This window comes from Crocuta crocuta, unplaced genomic scaffold (genome assembly GCF_008692635.1).
Source record: "Crocuta crocuta isolate KB4526 unplaced genomic scaffold, BGI_CrCroc_1.0 scaffold134, whole genome shotgun sequence".
NCBI lineage: Eukaryota > Metazoa > Chordata > Mammalia > Carnivora > Hyaenidae > Crocuta > Crocuta crocuta.
Genome location: NW_027530183.1, coordinates 5,154,192 through 5,175,726, shown reverse-complemented (window position 1 = coordinate 5,175,726; position 21,535 = coordinate 5,154,192). Strand labels below are relative to the sequence as shown.

Genomic DNA, 21,535 nt, shown 5'->3' with positions numbered 1-21,535 from the left:
GCACAAGGTCATATAGCTGGAAAAATAATGGCTAAAAATTTTCTAATTTGATAAAAATGGCAAACACAGATCTTAAAGTCAACAGATTCCAAGCAGAAGAAACATAAAAAAGACAATGGAATGACTGACATCTTTAAGGTATAAAAATAATTTTGAAAAGTTTATTGAATTCTATTCTATGCAAAAATACCCTTCAAAAAAGAAAAAATACTTTGAATGGAGAATTTAAGGCACTATGAAAAATGTTAAAGGAAGCTCTTCATTTAGAAGCATTATATAAGATGGAAATCTGAATCTACACAAAGGAATAAAAATGCTAAGGATATTATATATGTAAGTCATTACGTGTAAAAGAATTTTTAAATGCCTTTAAAAGATAACTATTTAAGCAAAAATAATACAGAAAGTATTGTGGAGATCATAAAGATACAGAAGTAAAAACAGTGGACAATAATAGCACAAAGGACAGAATGGAAGAAATGGAAGTATGTCTCCGTAAGGTTTTTACACTTGAGGTAAAGTGGTATAATAGACTCTGAAGACAGACTGAATCGTTACAGAGGTCTATTATAAATTCTAGATCAACCACTAAAAAAGAAAAAGCCTGTATTCTATCACCAGCATTTTACTTTTATCTGTCAAATGCTGTAAAAATAGGATGGATTAAGTATTTATAGACGATTATGGCTTGCAGTAATTAGGAAAGCTACATGATGCCATAAAGTGTGCAAGTAATTTAAAATGAAGCCAAAACTTGTCAAGCAGCTAAATTTCTGATGTTTATATTAACAGATTTTAATCAGGTACTTAAAATTAATGATAACCCATGATTTAAATGTTATCAGTTACTGGACGAAAACAAATCCGGGCTTGATTAAGTAGGTCTCCCTATCACTACCATAATTCTCTTTGCATACCTTTCTCTAGTGCTTTCACAAGTTTCTAACGGTCTATTTATTTGCTCTCTTCTTCTAATAGACCTAATGCCTGGAGGCAAGGACTATGTCTTTTATTTTCACATCACTAGCACCTAACAAAATGCCCTGGCTCAAAATCCTCAGTCGGTATTTTCTAAAGGAATGGGAGGTTTGTGTATTACAATTTTAAATATCGGGTTGAGAAATGTATACTTTACTGTCTTGGAAGGGAAATCACTGGAAGTTTCTGAAGAATAGGACTGTGCCTCAAAGAATGAGGTCAAAAGATCTATGGATAGGTTGAGGAAAGGGGGAAAGATGTGATAGTTATCCTAGTAGATAAGAGGAGTTGATTACAGCTTAGACTAGGGTGTCAAAGTAGAAACAAAAAGGTCAACTACATGAAATGTGGAAGTGCAGTCTACAGGACTTAATTTCAGACGCTTATAAACAGGGAAGAAGAAGAAAGCTGATTTTTCAATTTCAAGCCTCAATGATTAGGGAAATGGTGATGTTATTATTAGAAACAGAAGTGAGAAGGAAGAACTAATTTGGGGAAGGATGGTAAGTTAAGTTTAGGTGTTGCTGGGACATAAAAACCAAAATGTTGAGCAAGAGATCAGAAATAAGTACGGAAATTATATGTCAAGCTAGAGATTCAGATTCGGGCCTCAACTCTGTAGGAGGCTATGGATGGGATGGGGTAAGAACCTAATGGAAAGAAAAGGATAAAAAGAGAAAGACAGTGGGCACTCTTAGGTAAAATAATGAAAACTCTAGGGCCAGAAAATTATGGGGAAAGCAGCAAGAAAGATACAGGAGCCAGGATAGTGATGCCTGAGGGTGAGCAAGAGAGCCGAGTGCTGTGAAAAGAGAAGACACTGCATCATCTGCTCCGGAGCTATGGGTACTGAAGACGGAGTATGGGGCCAGGCTGCTAATACACTTCCAAATAAAGTTTCAGGAAAGCATCAGGGCACACAGCCTGTTTGTCAGGGATTTAAAATAACTGACAAGACAGAGCTACAATACTTATGAGGAAGAAGAGCTCCGGCCTAGACATTACAGCTAGCAGACATTAACTACTAGGCACCTCTCTGGGTGGTAGGGATACAGATGGAGACATGATCTCTCTACACAGGAAGACCACAGCCCCACAGGGGAGATATATATAGATATAAAGTATACAGTGTGTACGTGTATGTATGTGTATGTGTATATAATATACACATACATATATAAACATACACGTATATATATAAAGTATACAGTGACAAGTACCCAAGTGTTGCAGATCAGAAGTTAAATGGAGAAGAGATATGTGAGAATAAGTGGTGCCTTAACTGAGGTAAAGTTTCTGACCGTTTCATTTGATGAAAATATGCCTAATGCCAAAGGCAGCAGCAAATTAGCTATAGTTGTATATGTGCATTACACCATTTCATTTCCACACTATTGGTAAACCTAGAATATCCTTGGGGAGAAGAAACCCCATCACTACCCTATTTTGACTAACGACATTAACATGAGCTTCATAAAATTATAGAAGTTAAACACGTCTTAGAGACCAAACTGTTTAACAGTTCACTCTATCAACATACAGAGTACGAAATGGGTTCACTGACTATATATTACCAGTTAGTATTCATGTACATACTTCGAAATCACAGAGTAGATCCTGGAAGGCAGTTGAATTTGGAATAATGGAGGTCTCATGTCCACTATCAACAGTTCCCACCAAGGAAAATGTTAGATGGAGAATGTGGCTGTTAAGGAGGGAACGTTTCTTCTTAAGTAGCATTGCCAGCAACTAAAAGGAAGCAATACCAAACGCCCATTGATCAGTCATCACATATGTAAACACATCACATATATAAACACACACACGAGACCTCTATGTAAAGCAATTCCTGAGAGTTCTAAGCTGATTTCTATATTATTATGACAACATAACATTAGAGAAATCTAAAAAGAAGGGTAAATCCCATCACTATCATTATAATAACTACTTTTACATCTACTTTTACCCTTTCAATTCATATATATTTAAATTGTTGCCATCATGTGCATATATTTTTTTCTTTCTCCCCATAATGTTTTATAAAAGGATTTTTCTTTTGCAACATAGCCTTTATGATGACAACTAAAAAATTTTTTTGTTTAATGTTTATTATTTTGAGAGAGAGAGAGAGAGAGAGAGAGAGAGAGAGAGAGAGAGCCAGGGAGGAGCAGAGAGAGAGAGGGAGACAGAACAGAAAGCAGGCTCTAGGATCCAAGCTGTCAGCACAGAGCCCGACGTGGGGCCCGAACCCACAGACAGTGAGATCTGACCTATGCCAAAGTTGGATTCTTAACCAACTGAGTCACCCAAGTGCCCTTATGATTACAATTTTAAAAATGTGAGGAGCTTACATGGCTCAGTTGGTTAAGTGTCCAACTTCAGAACAGGTCAGATCTCACTCTTTGTGACTTTGAGCCCCAAAATCTGGCTGTCTGCTGTCAGCACAGAGCCTACTTCCCATCCTCTGTCCCCCTTCTCTCTCTGCACCTCTCTGTTCATGCTCTCTCTCAAAATAAACATTAAAAAAAATTAAAAAAAAAAAAGCGGTTGAATAATATGCTCTGGAATGGTTATAGAATTATATTCTCATACTAAATGTTCTAACATTTAGATGGTCTGTATATTTTCATGGTGAGTGATGCGCCAACAATCATTTTCAAAGTTCTGCAAAATAAAACACTTAACAAAATAGTGTGATTAAATCTACAGAAAACAGTTTATTCACTACTAATGAACTACCGGCTACAGTTAGAAAAGGCATTTGTACTTCATCTGCACTAGAGGGATTTAATCTTGCTCCAAATACTTGTTACTTTTCTGACAAATCACTTTCTGCCTAAACCTAGTAGATTGTGAATATATGAGCACTGCACAGTTTTAATCCCACATGGGTATGCAGGATATTATGTAGTGGCTCTCACATCCCCTAGGTAAGTAGGGGCGGTAAAAGATTACCAGGTACGGAAGGGAGAGACAAGGAACCCAGGGAAATCTCTAGATCTGTCACCGATCTGGCAGTCTCCAAAGCAGGTGGCAGTTTGACCCTATTTTTTTCTACTCCTGTTTCCATAGAGGAAAATAACTCCAAACTAGCAAATGTATGAAATATATCAAAGCTCTACTGAGATAACACAGACTAATTCAAGAGTTTAGGAAGTGAGATTTGATGACAAAGGACAAAAAGCTTGAGCCAAAATAAACAATTCATATTCTCACTCGAAATACATTAGTTTTACTAGAAACTGCTGACTTTTAAAGTTTATTTGGATGAAATCGTTCTTTAAGAGTTTGAGAAAAATATGAGTAATGAAAATTGAGAAGATTTTTTTTTTTTTTTCCCAATGCAGAGTAAAGAAAAGGCAAAGCTTTATGGTTACAAACCTGGTAGCCTTTGATTCTTTCCATTTCTTTGCTGGCTAGTGGGTTACTCTTGACCACACAAACCAGGGCCTTGACTGCTGCATAGAGCCCTTCCACATCAGAAGCCATGGCCACCAGGCCCAGGATGGCTGCAGCTCCACCAATGTACTGCAAAGTAGTGGCAACAGGCTTAGGGACAAATGTTCTTACTCCTGATTAAAAGACAGTGAAAAATAATTAAATTCCCCATGTAAACAAGAATTGAATAATTCATCTTAAGAAGTATTTAATTAATTTTAAATTATACTTAAAAGTAAATAAACACCTCTATCCTAAAATGAAAATTCTAAAGACAACTCCAAGGTAGGATGTGGAAGGTAATAAATGCTAATATCTATACTCTCAGAGACGAAGTGGGAGTAAAAGAGTGAGCAGAGAAGGGCTGGGTTTGAGAGCAAGCCCAAAAGTTTTGACTGCGTAGCTTCAGGCATTATATAGAAAAAGTACGGAGGCCTTGGGAACACATTTCTGGGGTGAGTGAGAATGCCTTACTAGGTACTGCTGGGGAATAAACCTGGGGAGGGCAGCAGCACTTTAACTCAGAACTGGGGAATGGGATGCAGGTGCTGTCCAGGCAAGGACAAGTATTCCCAAGAGAAGCCAAGCCAGGCACCTCACTGACCAGCACTGCAAGCTCTCCTAGTCTGAGTGCAGCAGTGACCCCAGGAGAGCATAGTCATGTGGAAACAAAGGACTGGAACTAAGTACATGTCAACTAACCAAAATTTGCATCTATATTCCTGACCTTGTTTTTACAAAAAGGAATTGTTTGAATGTTGTTTGGCTACTAATCAAAATTGAGTTTTCCAAAAATTAAACGAATAGGTGTTTTATACTTCTAGGTGCTTTGCAATATGCATAATACTTGCAATATTATGGCACAAAATTTTGAAAACTACCTTCTAAGATAATTAGGACCAGTATTACTAGTTTACAGATTAGAAGCTGAAGTCTAAAGAACTCAAATGTGTGGTGTAATGCTACAGAGTGATGGAACAGGAGCTAGAACCTCAGTCTTTGAACTCTTCACTCCCCGCTCTTTCTACTATACCACGTGCTGCTATATTTTTGCAAAGACATGACACAGGCTCAGTAAATACTTGTATTGAATAAAAAAAAAACCCACCACATGCCTTAGCATAAAGGAAACTGCTTTATCATGCAATATAGTTAAAGAAGAAAACCAAAGTTAAGATACAATCTGACTCACCCAAGTATCCAATCAGAGTAGCCCCAACTGTCCGTGCAGGCCCATTAAGATGTCCTGCTGAGTTGTGTATCAACTTCACAGGAGTGGCGTTCTCATGAGAGGAAATGCCTAACTGAAGAATAAAGGAAAAAGAAAGAAATGTAACTATAGAAGAACAGTCTGAACATTTTATTGGAAAAGAAAAAAAAAACCCGATTTGTAACACATCGTTTCTTTCTCTCCTTATCAGAATACGAAAGGCATGGGCATTCATTTTTTTTTTTTAATGTATGAGCTCTTCCAATGGGTAGAAACACACAGAAAGTAAGTTAAATACAATCTGCTGAGATAAAGATGGTGAGGGGGACTTGGAAACAGTTTCAAGGGTCTTTCTGAATGAAACTGTCATTGCTTAAAAGTTCTTCTTATCATTTGCTGCTTCAGAGTATTTCTAATCAGTGAACATAATATTAGCTTTACTTCAATTCCAAGTAAATGACACATAAATTATTCAAGTGTTTACAGATAAAACATGCCTACAGAAAGGATATGTTAAGTTTTGCACGTGTACACGCTCATACACACAATGCACTTTCAAAGCAAAAACAGTCTTAAGACTTTAGTTCTACTGTTACCTGTAGAACTAAATTAATATACAGTTCATGTTCCTTGGAAGATGGTACATGTATTTACAGACAAATGACTGCACCAGAGTTGTTAATACTTATCGTTCCCCAATCCTTTCCTTCCAGTCTCTTGATCTCCTCCCCCCTGGACTTTGCCTACTCTAAGCAGCCAAAACCCTTTGCCAACCACCCTGATGACGCCCACCTCACTAGACCCACTGGTCATCAGTCCTCAGTCCTAGTCTTTCGTTGTTAGAGCAAAAAACCTCGGAGTTATCCTGGTATCCCTTCAGTCTATTCTCAATAGAGGTCATAGTCACCCTGGCTAAAAAGTCAGTTACAACATTTCATTCCTTAGCTCTGGAACCCTATAATGCTTCCCATGCCACTTACTTAGGGCCAACGCCTTTTCCACTGCCTATAAACCCTGAAGAGTCTAGAGCCCATTACCTCTTTGAGTTCCTCTCCTCCCACCCGGTTTTCTCTCATATGCTCTAGTGGCACCTGCCTCTGTGGCAGGCATGCACCCTCCTCAGGGCTTTAGCACTTGTACTGCTGGGATGACCCCAGCCCCCAGATCATGCCTATATGTTCATGACTTGCTGCCTCACCTCTCTCAAGTCTCCTTCAATTTCACTTTCACCATGAGGCCTCTTGATTATATTATAAAAAAGTGATTATAAGCTGATCACTTTTTCCTTCATTTTTTGGCAGAGCACTCTTCATCTTCTAACATATCCTATGATGAGGTTTTTTCTTTAATTATTATCATTGGTCTCTCCACTATTATGTAAGAACCACAAAGGCAGAGATTTTCTCTGCATCTACTGCTATGACCTAAACCAAGCGATACCTGGCACATAGGAGGTTATAGTCTTAAAAGTAGCAATTGTTTTCTTTAGTTATCTGCAGTTCAATTTCTTAACTGCCAAGGATTCATATAAACCATTCACGTAGAAGGAAATTCTCACTTTTCCAAATGAAGCTAATTATCTAGGTATATGTTCTAGTTTAAGCCCAAAGCCAAGTAAAACAGCTATAAATGATATAAGAAAGGCACTGTTTTTGGGGACTACTCATACTTGGGGGTACGTGTAACAAAGCTCTGAAATGTTGTTTCTGGGAAAAGCAGCCACAGCTTACCAGGAGGTCATTCTGCTTACCTGCTTGGCGATGGCTTTGCTGTCCAACTTGTTGTACACTTTCCGGATTCTTGCCACCGTTAGGGAAGACACAGAGAGTGCATAGAGGCCAAACGATACTTTTTCTTCCGGTACTAATGACACAGGGGATGGGACTACACCTTCAGACTTTGTGTCTTTACCTTCAAAAGACAAATGATCCTTTTCAAAATTGTCAGTATTTCTCCTATCCTAACACAAATTTATTCTAACTATTTTTAAATGGGTAGAGTTGAGAATCTTTTTTTTTAAGTTTATTTGTTTTGAGAGAGAGACAGAGACAGAGATAGAGATAGCACGAGTTGAGAAGGAGCAGAGAGAGAAATGGGGAGAGAGAATCCCATGCAGACTCCATGCGGTCACCACAGAGTCTGATACAGGTCTTGAACTCATGAACCTAAGCTGAAATCAAGAGTCAGATGCTTAACCAACTGAGTCACCCAAGTGCCCCCAAAATCTTTTAAAGTGGAACAAAGGAACTAAATTTCAAAACTATTCTATTTAATTTTTCAGCTCTTCATTTAATAGAGAAAATCACTTAGTCATAGACCTTTACATTCCAAGTTTTATTCTTAAAATGTGCTTTACAAATAGCATAATGTAAAAGAGTTTTAACTGTTATCAAATCACAAAACATTTCCCCAAGGATCAAAGGAGAAAGAGAATGTACATGAGTGGAAGCACCCCCACCCCCGACAAGAGTGCTCAGATAGGCCTCCCTATCTCCAAACAGCGTAGCAGGGGAGTTAAGAATACAAGTTTCGTGTTGGGATGAGCACTAGGTGTTATATGGAAACCAACTTGACAATAAACAAACAAAAAAAAAAAGAATACAAGTTTCAGACCTAGGTGGCTTAAGTTTGAGTCACTCTGCTTTATCACTTAAAAGATGCATGACAGACACATCTCTGTGCTTCAGTCTCCTCATCTGTAGAATGGGGATTATAAAAAGACTACACAAGTCCCAAAGTTTTGAGGAGATGAACAAACATACGAAGGGCTCCAGAACAACTACGTGTATTAACTTATTTGCACACATTGAGTGCTCAGTTAACTATCCTTAGATGCTATCTGAATCAAGTACGTGAGTGATAGACAAATTACTTAGCACAGGATTTTTATCACTTACTACACTTGTGCTAACTCTTCTGAGAGCTTCAGGAGAACGAGAACAAGAGGATGGAGGACATCACTCGGAAAGAGTATCAGAGGAATTACAGCTTAGTATCGGTTCCTTTGACTCTACCTACCTTTCTTTTGGGACAAAGGACACTAAGAACTGGACTGTAGGAGTAAAGGAATGAGGAAAACTGGTATTAATTGGTCTAACCTAAAAAAAATTATGTGTGTGTGTTTTCTAGAAGCAGCTTTTCTCCCCCCCCTTTTTTTTTAATGTTTTATTTATTTCTGAGAGAGAGAGAGACAGCATGAGCAGGGGAGGGTCAGGGAGAGAGGGAGATACAGAATCTGAAAGAGGCTCCAGGCTCTGAGCTGGCAGTCAGCACAGAGCCCGATGTGGGGCTCGAACCCACAAACTGTGAGGTCATGACCTGAGCCGAAGTCGGATGCTTAACCAAATGAGCCACCCAGGAGCCCCACTTTTTCCCTTCTTTTAACCAGAGTAGATACACTTTAAAATGCTTTATATAGTAAGAGAAATTATAGACAGAGAAGGCGGCTGTGGTTAGGCTCTTAGAGGGTATGCACATCTTGGAGCCAATAAGACAAATCAGAAAATCAGTGACGGGGCATGAAGACAAAAATCCGGACAGAACAGCATGATCAGTGGAGGAGAGCATTTGGAATAGGAGTGAGTGCTCAGCACGATCACACTGAAGAAAAGTGAAGGAGAAGGCGTTTTTAAGATAAACCTAATGTAGAACCGTATATATACCCTATATGCAAACCTGTATGTACACGTGTACATGCGCTTATTCATGTATCTACATGGCAGGAGGTAAGTTTTATACAACTTTAAGAATAAAGAATAAGTTACTCACACGGCATACATACGGCCTGAAAGCTTCCAACGTAATTTGGTCCCAGTTCATAAATGGTAGTAACATTTGAAGGAGGTAAAACTTCTTCCAAAAAATGCGTGGGTCCCAGGCGCCAAACCAGGGAAGCAATCTGGCGCTGAGCAGGGGGAGTGCCAACATACGCATAGACCGTGCTGACCACCGGTGGGTTTGCAGAACCCGAACCCCCAGGAGTACTGTGAACATAATGCAGCTGTAAGAAGAGTGAAGGCAACATGTGAGATAGTACAAAAAGAGCCCCGCTTTCATCAGGAAAAGAGCCACTTTTTGTGTACCGTTTCCATATCCCCAGGTCATCCAACTTTACACATGTACAAAAGAGGCTGGGTTGAGAAGTAAGAGGAAGGCCAAGATTCTGGAACCTGACGTGGAAGAAGGAAACCTGTTATTACCCAACTCTCAGATATAAACTGAAGGGCAACATCAAATAGAGGGTTACTGTTACTATCTGAGTGGTTTCCATATCAAATTAATGATGCCTCCGGTGAAATTTCTGGGTTGATATAAAAATACAGCTTCCCAACTATGGAATTCAAGTAGTCTTGAAATTAGCTGGGTTACCTTCAGTCTGACTCTGTCAAATAAAGTAATTCATGAAGAATGTTTTATAATGGGTAAAGTGCTATAGAAGTTATAAAAATTAAGTCTATTACATAATTTATACACACACATTTTAATCTCAATGTAAAATACATCCTCACATTAGTGTTTACTGACAAGTTGCCAAAATTATCATTCATTTCATAATAAATACATAATTAGAGTATTAGATAATGAAATCAAATTGTTTCTTGTGGCATAGGCAGCTTTCTATCATTTGACAGTATGAAGGACGTTTCTGTTGATTGTTTTGTTCTAACACTGTCCTAGCTTCAGATCACATCTATCATTCCATATATTAAGAATAGTTCCCAGTGATGTTAACAGCATGAGCATGAAGACCAACATGTGGCCTAAAGTTGGTTTCACAGGACTGCTAACTGCTAACAGGCACAGTGATGATGATGATGTAAATAAATCAATGAAAAATCTCCTGCCTCTCAATTCCAGAAGCTGAAGACATTTTTATCTTAAATAATACTAAAAATAGCAAAGAAGCAACCTACCTGAGAATCTACAAGCCCATTTCAAATGCGATCATGTGTACAAAGGAAAAATTACTATTCCCACAGAATGCATTTTTGGGTTTATCATATTGTAACGCAATGTCACAATAAGATATCATTAACGAAGGAAACGTATTCATGGAAGCTACCGATTTCACTGCTTTTTAAACTTTAATTCACACAAAAGCACAAACTTTGCTTTTGCTGCTTCTTTCAAGTAGTAATCACTATAAAAACAGATACTATTTTTTAGAAGCTAAAGTGTGATTTCAACAGCTTGTTAGCTGAGTTCTATTGAAAGTAAGTAACAGCATTCATCCTGATACAAAAAAGGAACTTATACTCTTCATTGGTTATTTCAACTCTCTTACCTCTCTTCTGAATATTATGGTATATCTACACCTAGAGTAATACTTACATACTCATTCATTCAGCAAACAGTAATGGAACACCTACTACGTATTATCACAGGACTAATCTGGGTGATCTGAGAACAAAGAAGACTAGAAACAATTCCAGCTCTCAAGGAATATAGAGTCTACCGGAATGCATGATAGCAATGAAGTGACAAAACTGTATGTTCTTAAGTTATTTGGACATCAAATGGTTCTTCTGTTGTGAAAAATCACAGAAAAACACCCACCCATAAACTATCCAGTAAAGCAGGTTAAAACTTACAAGCACAAGTCTGCTTACCTTCACAGTGTTAACAAGCTGTCCATCAATATAGAGGGCTGCAGTACTGTTTTTCAGCATGCCTTTGCTCATCACCAAAACCAGATGATGCCACTGCCCCTCAACTATAAGTTCCCCACATCGGAAGCGGGCACAGCATGGGAGAATCTCATAAAAAGAAGATTCTTCACTAAAATCATCAACTAAAATAAAGAGGAAAAAGAAATAAAAAACTCAACATCCTCATTCTAACAATTATTCACATCTAGATTTTGGCTTTATGTTCACATACAATGATCATGTAAATGAAAATACCCTATCAATTCAACAGCTTTATCTGTAAGAAGAAGCAGGGGCACCTGGGTGGCTTGGTGAAGTATCGAACTTCGATCAGGTCATGATCTGGTAGTTCGTGGGTCCAAGCTCTGTGCTGACAGCTCAGAGCCTGGAGTCTGCTTCAGATTCTGTGTCTCCCTCTCTCTCTCTGCTCCTCTCCTATCCCCCATACACACACTCTTTCTCTCAAAAATAAATAAACATAAAAAATAAAAAAACAAAAGATCTGCAGGAAGAAGTAAACCCTGATATATATTTTGCTTTCTTCTGCTCAAGATAGTTATAATTAAAGTTATAATCGATGATGAAATAAATGAAACAGATAATAAAGTTACAGGAGACAACAAAAAGAGACTAATTGATTATTATCTGTCATGGTCTGTTATAAAAGGTCATTTTAAATTCTCATTTGCTATGCATTTGATTATAGCACTGGCTAGAAAGTTAAAAATTTTACTCCTGCTATATGCTCTGCTCACTGATACAAGAGGCCAACTGTTTGTTCTCGGTTTGTGGCTGTACTGCTCTGTCTCCTGCCTGATGACAGCTAATAGCAGGGAGGTGATTTATGGAGTGGAAAGCTTTGCTCATTCATTTATTCATTATTATTTTTAACATTTTAATTCTGGTAAAGTGAACATATAGTGTGTACAATATAGTGGTTCAACAATTCTGTACATTACATAGTGCTCCTCATGTTAAGTGTATTCTTTAATCCTCTTCTATTTTACTCATCCCCTACACACCTCCTCTCAGTTTGCTCTCTATAGTTAAGAGTCTGTTTCTCAGTTTATCTTATTTTCTCCTTTATTCCTTTGTTTTGTTTCTTATATTCCACATGAGTGAAATCATACGGTATTTGTCTTTTTCTGACTCACTTATTTCACTGAACCTAATGCCCTATAGTTCCATTCATGTTGTTATAAATGGCAAAATCTCATCCCCTATTATGGCTGAGCAATATTCCATTGTGTGTGTGTGTATATATATATCTATATATCTCACATCTTCTTTATTCATCTATCGATGGACACTTGGGCTGCTTCCATATCTTGGCTATTGTAAATAATGCTACTATAAACACAGGGGTGCATATATCTTTTTGAATTAATGTTTGGTTTTCTTTCTTTCTTTCTTTCTTTTTTTCTTTCCTTTCTTTCTTTCTTTCTTTCTTTCTTTCTTTCTTTCTTTCTTTCTTTCTTTCTTCCTTCCTTCCTTCCTTCCTTCCTTCCTTCCTTCCTTCCTTCCTTCCTTCCTTTCTTTCTTTCAAGAGAGAGAGTACGTGCAAACAGGGAAGGGGCAGAGGGAGGGAGAGAGAGAATCTCAAGCAGGCTCCACATTCAGCCCAGAGCCCGACATAGGGCTCGATCTCACAACCATGAGATCATGACCTGAGCTGAAACCAAGAGTCAGACACTTGATGGACTGAGCCACCCAGGTGCCCCTAGTATTTTTGTTTTCTTTTCATATCACAACAGTAGTGGAATTGCTGGATCATATGGATCATATGGTAATTCTATTTTTAAGTTTTTGTGAGGAAAGGTCATACTGTTTTCCACAGTGGCTGCATGGAAAGGTATTTTTTGATCCAAGTTTCCTGCTTCACCAAACAACTCTGATTATTTCCTAACATTCTGCAATCACTTCCTGACTCCAATCTGGTTTCCCTCTGCTATCCAGTATGTTGCCTGATCATGCCAAGAAATAATGGGTCAATATTAACTCAATCTTAATGTTAAGCTAATAAAAAATTAATTTAATGTTTTTAAGCATTCAAGCAGGGATGGGACAACAGTGTGTATCCAGATGTTAAGAACTCACTGCTCCACGCTCCCCACCAAAACCTTTAAAAAGAGCTAATCTGTAACCATGTAACTTACAGCAGATTCACCATTTTTCATGGTAAGTACACACAAGTAAATATACTAAAAGATAAAACTTTAAATTATATGAAGAAAAAATTACAAATAAAATACTAGTTTTTACTTTTGGAATCTTAAAATATCTGCATATACTGACAGGCCAAGATTATACTTGGAAATGACACTTCAGAATATACATCTATTGGGGCGCCTAGGTGGCTTAGTCAGTTAAGCATCCGACTTTCGCTTAGGTCATGATCTCGCGGTTCGTGGGTTCGAGCCCCGCGTCGGGCTCTGTGCTGACTGCCAGCTCAGAGCCTGGAGCCTATTTCAGAATCTGTGCCTCCCTCTCTCTCTGACCCTCCCCTGCTCACGCTGTCTCTCTCTCTCTCCTAGAAATAAATAAAAAATATTAAAAAAAAAATATATACATCTATTGATGAATTAAGAAAAGCAGAATCTTATTGATAGGTGACCTAATGTAGAAACAGAATTGAATAAATCCTGGTAAAAGCAGGGTCAAACCGCTTTGAAAGGTCTAGTGTATAGACCAAAGGATGTGAAAGAAAAGATTAAAGGTATCTTCCCTTTCCTTTCTTCCCAGAACTCTTCCATTTCCCTTCTTGTTACTAGACTGAATCTTCTCCAGAACTGTAGAAGATTTTACTTAAAAAAATTTTCTGAGAGTTTCTCATTCTGGCTCAGGATTCTACTAAGCCACATCCAGTATTCAGTGGTATGTCAGGGTGTCTTGGCGAGCCAAATGGTTTCTGCCAACTCTTAATCACCTATGCCTTTTAATGGGCTACAGCTGTTCAGAGGATGGATCCTTATAGTAGTAACATCATCTATAACTAATGTATCTATTACTGTAATTTCTAGTGATATATGGACTATAGTAATCTTGCAAATTACATTTCATGAAAATGATAGAGGTAGAAAACATTTTCCTAGTTTAAAAAAAAATCCCTGCACCCATTCCTTAACTTTTCCATTAAATTCTATTCTTTTTCCAAATTCCCCAATATTACTTTTTAAAATTATTTTCTCATTATTTCCCTTTCTTATATTTTCCTTTTGTTCTCGTTTGTTGATTTGTTTGTTTGTTTTGATTTGATTTGTTTGTTTGTTGATTCATTCATGCTTTTATATAATATTTTGCGTGTTTCAGGTGGCAGGGCTGCCTAGATTACCAAGAGAATAAATTACATTGCGTGTGTGTGTGTGTGTGTGTGTGTGTGTGTGTGTGTACCATAGTTCTAGTACGGTAACCAGATAAAGACAAATATAAAGAATTAAAATTTTGGAAGTCCAGATAACTGATAAAAAAAATTAAGATGGGGTGCCTGGATGGCTCAATTGGTTAAGTGTCTGACTTCGGTTCAGGTCGTCATCTTATGGCTCTTGAGTTCGAGCTCACATCAGGCTCTGTGCTGACAGTTCAGAGCTTGGAGCCTGCTTTAGATTCTTTTACCCTCTCTCTTTGCCCCTCCTCTGCTTGCTCATGTGCATGCATGCACTTTCTCTCTCCTTCCCTCTCTCTCCCTCCCTCTCTCTCAAAAATAAACATTAAAAAATTTTAAAAAATTAAGATCTATGGCAGAGGGCTTAAGAGGAAGGGAAGATTCAAGAAATATGAAGGAATGGGCACTAGAGTGGCTCAGTTGGTTGAGCATCCCATTCCTGATCTCAGCTCAGGTCATTATCTCATGGTTTGTGGAAGTGAGCCCTGCATCAGGCTCTGCAGACAAAGTGGAGACTCCTTGGGGTTCTCTCTCTCCCGCTCTCTCTCAAAATAAATAAACAAACATTAAAAAAAAGAAATATAAAGGAAATGTAATACAGTAAGACTTAGTGGAAGGAGTGATATTTCAAAGTAGACTTGAGATTTTTAGCTGGGTTAAACTTGTAGTGGAGGTGTCATTTAGGAAGACACGAAAACAGAAAGAGATGCAGGTTTTATAAATAAGAATCATTAAAGTCTGAGCTGTTTACAAAAAGACTATTCATATGTATGTCTAATTTGCAGTTAAAATATGAGGAGAGGGGCACCTGGATGGCTCAGTAGGTTAAGTGTCTAACTACTGGTTTTGGCTCAGGTCATGATCTCACAGTTTCATGAGTTTAAACCCCGTGTTGGCAGCTCTGGGCTACCAGCACAAAGCCTGCTTGGGAGTCTCTCTCTCCCCCTCGCTCTCTGCTCCTCCCGCACTCACGATGTATCTCTCCCAAATAAATAAACTTAAAAAAAATTTTTAAAAAAATAGAAAATGAGAAAGCCTGAGACACAAATAAATTTAATTCTGGAATTATTGGGATTAAACAGACCTAAACTTAACAGACATAGATTTTTTTTTTCTCAAGAAGAGCAGGTTGAGTACAAAGACTAATGATGAAACCTTGGAGACTATTAATTTGAAGGGGAACATGGAAAAGAAAGCTATTGAAGGAAAGTGTAAAAAGAGGTCAGAAATGTAGTGAAAGAACAAGAGAATGGGTATCCCAAACTGCAAGACTGAAGACAGCCTGAATTAGGAGGAAAAATATCAACAGGAACAAATAAAGTGTCCTAGTAAGAATTTTAAAGCAGTTACACTGTACTGATGCCTACCTCTGTCCTAGTCATGAAGAATATTAAGAAAAAAGGCCTTACAATCTAATGATGCTAACATTCATATATATTTGAATACCAACCACATGTAAAGCAATATGTGGTATTATTTTATTCAGTTAATTAAAAGGTAACTTTAGTAAAGAACATTCAGTAAACTGAAATTTATATTTTATGTTGTTTAAATCATTTAGGAAGATATTCATGAATGTCCTGAGTTTGAAGTTCTACTGGATAGCAATATAACATTATGGCATATTGGAGAGAATTAGGGTTATTAAGTGGTACGTATTAAGTCTTGAAGGTAAGTGATGGATAAAGTAATTAAAATGTTATTGTGTCTAGCACAGAGTGGCACATATGGTAGGCAGGTGCTCGATGAATATTCATTAGTTAAGCAGAATTCATGGTCAATGAAAATCCCTACTAAAATATATCAAACAAGCAATCTGCTTTCCTAGCAAAAGCTGTGATTTCTTGGCAAGTGGAGATGAATCTTTATTTTAGGATCCCTACCCATTGTTTTCTATCTAAGACTCTTTGAAAAGTGCCTTAAAATTCACTGGTAAACAATATTCAACATTTCATATACCGGTCCTATTCTATAATAGTTTAAATGGGAAAAGAATTATCAGCTGGACATTAAAGATGAATATTATAATGAAGTTAAATATCTTTAATTTTCACAGGAAGCAACAAGAAACAGACACTGACCATAGTTCTGGAGTAGTTCCTCTTTGGTGGAGACAATCAGAGATCGGTCTTTTGCTGACAGGACGACGGCGAGGCACACATAATGCTGTTCAGAAGAATTTGCCCGGCGCACGACAGTAAGAAGTCTGACAGGGTGGTTATTTGGAGGAGAACTGAAATGTTCAATACAAAACCAGCTAGAGTAGCTTAAGCCAGATGGAGGAGGGAAGAATCTTTCACCTAAAATAAAAACAGAAAAATAACAATGAAAGAGTTTGTGTTATTCATACGTACACTTTAAAGAGAAGGCAGTAAACTCTAAAGAAAATATAACCTACTGAACAAACAAATCTCAGGAGTAAAGTAAGAAATACTTACCGGAACCGATGCCGCTGACCACGGCCCCATCCGTAAGACCTGTTGTGACAGCATTGTTTGTGGGGGCATTATGGGGGGCCAAACTGGGCAGGAACAAGCAGCTATTAAGAAAACACAATGTACATATTAGACACCAACCATTTTCTTCTCTTATCACTATGCACTTACCATAGTGAAATAAACTGCCATCATTTAAGGGTAACGAGAGTGAAGAGATCATGGAATAAATCTGGATGCTTAATAAAGTCCTTTCCTTCTTTTAATTACTTAAGAGTGCTGAAATACATACTTTAAAAAATCTCCAATGACATCACTTTTATTTTAAATTAAAAAAAATCAAAGTACAGGTCACATATGGTAAAATGCACCAATGTACAACCATGTTGAAGACACTGGAACCATTTCATCACTGCAGAAAAACTCCCTTGTGTCCTTTCCAGTAAGTCATCTTCCTCCGTTCTGATTGGTTCTATTTCGAAATGGGTTTTAATCCACCATTCAATAATAACCCAGGACAATGTTCTTAAAAGACAATTTATATATAGTTTTATATATAGTTTTAGATTGGTGTATAAGAATCCCACAACTAATATAGACACAGATCTATCAATATTAGCATTTGTGTCTATTTTGAGGCTTACGATTTTTATAAGTTTTTCTAGAATTTTTACAGATTCTTTATTGCTGTTTTTGCTACTATAGCATTTTCTGCCACTTGAAGTTATTTACTCATTTAATGTGACAGTCATTGAGCATTTATAATGTTTAAGATACTAAACTAGGTAATTTATGGAAAAGGATGATGATTGAACCCAAACACCTTCTAATGCAATTTTAATTTGCATATGACCTATAAATTTATTGTACTAAGTCAAAGGTTGGCAAACATTTTCTGGGAGTGCCGGACCATAAATATTTTATGCTTTGCAGACCAGAGAGTCTGTCATTATTATTCAACTCTGCCATCCTAGCGTGAAAGCTGCCACACATAGTACACACATAATGGAGGGTGGCTACATGAAAATAAAACTTTACTTACCAAAAAAATAAAATGAAATTTACAAAAAAAAATCTGGATCATGGATCTTAGATTACTGGCTCCTTTAACATATCAACTTATTTAATATAATAATTAAAAATAATTAAATCTAGGAGCGCCTGGCTGGCTCAGTGGGTTAAGCTTCTGACTTTGGCTCAAGTCATGTTCTTGCCTCTTGTGGGTTTGAGCCCCACATCGGGCAGCCTGGAGCCTACTTTGGATTCTGTGTCTCCCTTTCTCTCTGCCTCTCTCCCACTTGTGCTATCTCCCTCTTTCTCAAAATTAACACTAAAAAACATTTTAAAATAAAAAAATAAAAATAATTAAATCTAAAAACTTTAAAATAATATGCTCAACGAAGTCGATCATTTGGGAATACAAAATATATAGCATATTTTAACTAGGTATTTTTAAAACCAAAGATCTATTTGTCAAAGGCAAGTAGGAGGCATAAAAAATACAAGAAGGCCTGGCTACCCTGCAAATTCCTTACCCAAACCCTTCAAGGGATGTGTCAAATTCAACAAAAGCTGGAGTAACTGATGACCCATGAAGTCTGATGTCATGTGGGGTTGTCATGGAGACCAGACACTTCACCCTAGTTAGGGGTACAGTACTTCCTTCTGCAGATTTTACCAGGCTCTTGCTTATCCGGTAATGGTTATCTTCATGTAGGCTGAAAACATTATCAGAACCCAGGCCTTCCATAGATGTGATCATGCTACCTGTAAGTCAAAGAAAATCTCTTGGGAAAAAATATCATGTAGATTTTCAAAATAACTGCTTTACAAGGCTGATTTATTTTCAAATCCCATTTTTCAGTTTCAATATATATAATACTTTTATTCTTAAACACCAAAGCTAATATCCAGTTTTAATGTATTTTATGTTCATTTTTCAACTTAAATAGCATGTGTTTCCTTTTTTACTTACTACTAAAATCATCAAGTCACTGCGGAATGTGTTGTTGGAAACTGCAGAGTACAAACAAGAATAAAAATTACCAGTAACCACTATCCAAACCACTGTTACAATTAATTCACTTACAAATAACAGATCATGTTTTTAAAAACCAGATTAGATTATACTTTCATTTCACAAAATTATTATTTCTCTTTCAGAAGAAAGCAAAATATTCAAGAAGACAATGGAAAGAAATGAGTCATCTTTATTATTTAAAAAATCAGCTATAAATAGCAAAAACTTGCTTCTCTCCTATTTTCTCCCTACTTTTAACTCTTCCCTTACAAATACTACAATTAAATATGTAAACACAAAAGTAATTGAATTAAAAAGTTCCTATATGCATGCAGTCAGGGATAATTTGAAGAGTAAGGAGAGAAATATTAAACAAACTGGTCTATTTTTCAGGAAGACGTTACAAATGTAATGAATGGAGAAAATATTCTCTCTCAAGATAAACCACATAAATGTAACTGTTCTCTCTCTTAACGGTGCTAAGCATTCAGGCAACCCTAGATGTATTTCAATATTCTCTTAGAGAAAGGAACTATTTTTGTTTCTATGCCTTGCAAAGGAAATCCCAATTCAATTCAAACTGTCTGTGTTAGTACAAAAACAACAATAACAAAGTATATACACATCTAGGGGAGTTACACTGATAGATATGGAAAACTGCAATACTTTCTGTTCTCCAATAAACTTTAAAGATCTTAGTTTCCAAAACATAGGATTCACTAATCTTGGATGATAATTCTCAGGGGAAAAAGTTAAGACTGAAATAACAGTTGGTACTTGCTTAATCTTTGGGATTCTCACCTGAAAGAACAAGGGGATGACCAAAATGGTCACTCAACCTTTCAGGGAGGCTATTCTACCTTCCTAAGTTTTATTCTTTCCTGTTCCACTAGTAGTGGGTACTTCAATCCATCAAAACAAATGCCAATCAGTATGGCTAACAACTACACAAAATGAATTGTAAAGAGAAAAAACCACAACAAAGCCCCAGGATTTGCCTTGGGAAGAAGAGTGGCACAATGGCTGCTCTCTCCCGAAGGTGCTTCTCCGTGGCTGGGGTGGAATCTGTTGGGAATCTGTTGGGAATCTGCTGGCTGCCCGTGGTCCCTGCCAGACTGGTAAGTAGGCGGCGCCCACGCTCTGGCCACCTGTAGCCTTCCAGCAGCCTAAGGTGCAAACTCCTCCTCTCGGGGGCGCCCCCTCAGCAGTACTACCACACATCTGTCTACCCAAGTGCCATCTGCTGCTGCTGGCATTTCATCCCTCTTCTCTGGGCTGTCGCCAGTGTGCCGGGGTATGTCAAGGTCGGTGCGAAGAACCCATCTAACACCTCGCTTCTCATTCTATGATCACCTTTCACCTCCACTTCACTCCAGAGCCACAACTGGGGCACGGTCCCTTTCTCTGCACGTTTCACTGCTCCAGTGTTGATTGCCATTATCCATCCACCCTATCCCCTCCCGCTCCAGTTCACTCACTCCTTTTCTCTCACTACATTTGCTTTTTGGCCTACTTGTTATTCTCCAGTCCAAGGATCGATCCCTTTTCTCCCAGCTTGTCACTGGCCGCTTGGGTTCACTTCTTTCCCTACCCAACCATTACTCCTTGGTATATCTATCTCTTCAATGACTTTTATCAGTATTTTTGACCTGTCCTCCAGACCCTCATGAAGGAGCTGTCCTGCAAACCCGTGGCCTGTTAGGAATCTAACGACCACTCTAGTTGTGGCAGCAAAGGCTACTTGAGAGAAAGGCAAAGAAATTACGAATCCTCTGAGAGAGAGGTACTGTCCTGTCCAAGCCAAGTGTTACTCTGCACTAATTCTCATCTCCTCTGGATCCTGCTTTACATCGTGATCTCTTGTTCACCCCTAGCTGCCCCTTCTTCTGTCAATCAGATTTTGTTTCTTCATTTAAATAACGACAATCCCTTTCCTTTCCTTTTTTTCCCCACAGTAAAACTTGTTGAAATAATATTTATTCCCTACATGATTTTCATCTAGAAAATAACCAAGAAAGGCAACCTCCAAGGTCAACTTACTTCTCATCTCTGGCTCATAACTCAGTGAACTTGGTTTGTGGACCCTATATTGTTTTAGCAGTTTTTTGTCCCAGGCACCACAATTTAATGGACTTGCCAAACGTAAAAACTCCCTAAAGAAGAGACAAAGAAAACAGTTATTCCTTGATTGAGAACATTACATAATTCATAAACCAAACACAAAACATGGGATTTGATGAATTATAACAGACTAGTTAAAAATATAAAACCAACCCAAACAATTATTATAAAATAATATACAATGTTAATTTTACATCTGAATTACCCAGCACTGAAAACTGAAAACAGCACAGAATGTTGTGAAAGGCTAAAAAATGAAATCTGGGGAGCCTGGTCTCCTAAAATCTGATGTGCAGAAATGTA

At 37.7% G+C, this 21,535-nt stretch overlaps 1 protein-coding gene across 5 annotated transcripts in view; it reads right to left on the bottom strand.

Annotated features, from left to right (window-relative positions):
• WDFY3 (WD repeat and FYVE domain containing 3) overlaps positions 1-21,535 on the bottom strand; it is a 229,970-nt gene that overhangs the window by 86,058 nt on the left and 122,377 nt on the right. For all 5 annotated transcript variants that reach the window (XM_077765173.1, XM_077765175.1, XM_077765174.1 and 2 more), the window contains 10 exons: positions 21,152-21,264; positions 18,627-18,858; positions 17,095-17,195; positions 16,738-16,956; positions 11,236-11,417; positions 9,395-9,626; positions 7,377-7,537; positions 5,609-5,720; positions 4,360-4,550; positions 2,575-2,727 (listed from right to left, as the gene is read on the bottom strand). In XM_077765173.1, the coding sequence (XP_077621299.1) occupies positions 2,575-2,727; positions 4,360-4,550; positions 5,609-5,720; positions 7,377-7,537; positions 9,395-9,626; positions 11,236-11,417; positions 16,738-16,956; positions 17,095-17,195; positions 18,627-18,858; positions 21,152-21,264 (1,696 nt within the window). The remainder of the gene's footprint in view (positions 1-2,574; positions 2,728-4,359; positions 4,551-5,608; positions 5,721-7,376; positions 7,538-9,394; positions 9,627-11,235; positions 11,418-16,737; positions 16,957-17,094; positions 17,196-18,626; positions 18,859-21,151; positions 21,265-21,535) is intronic.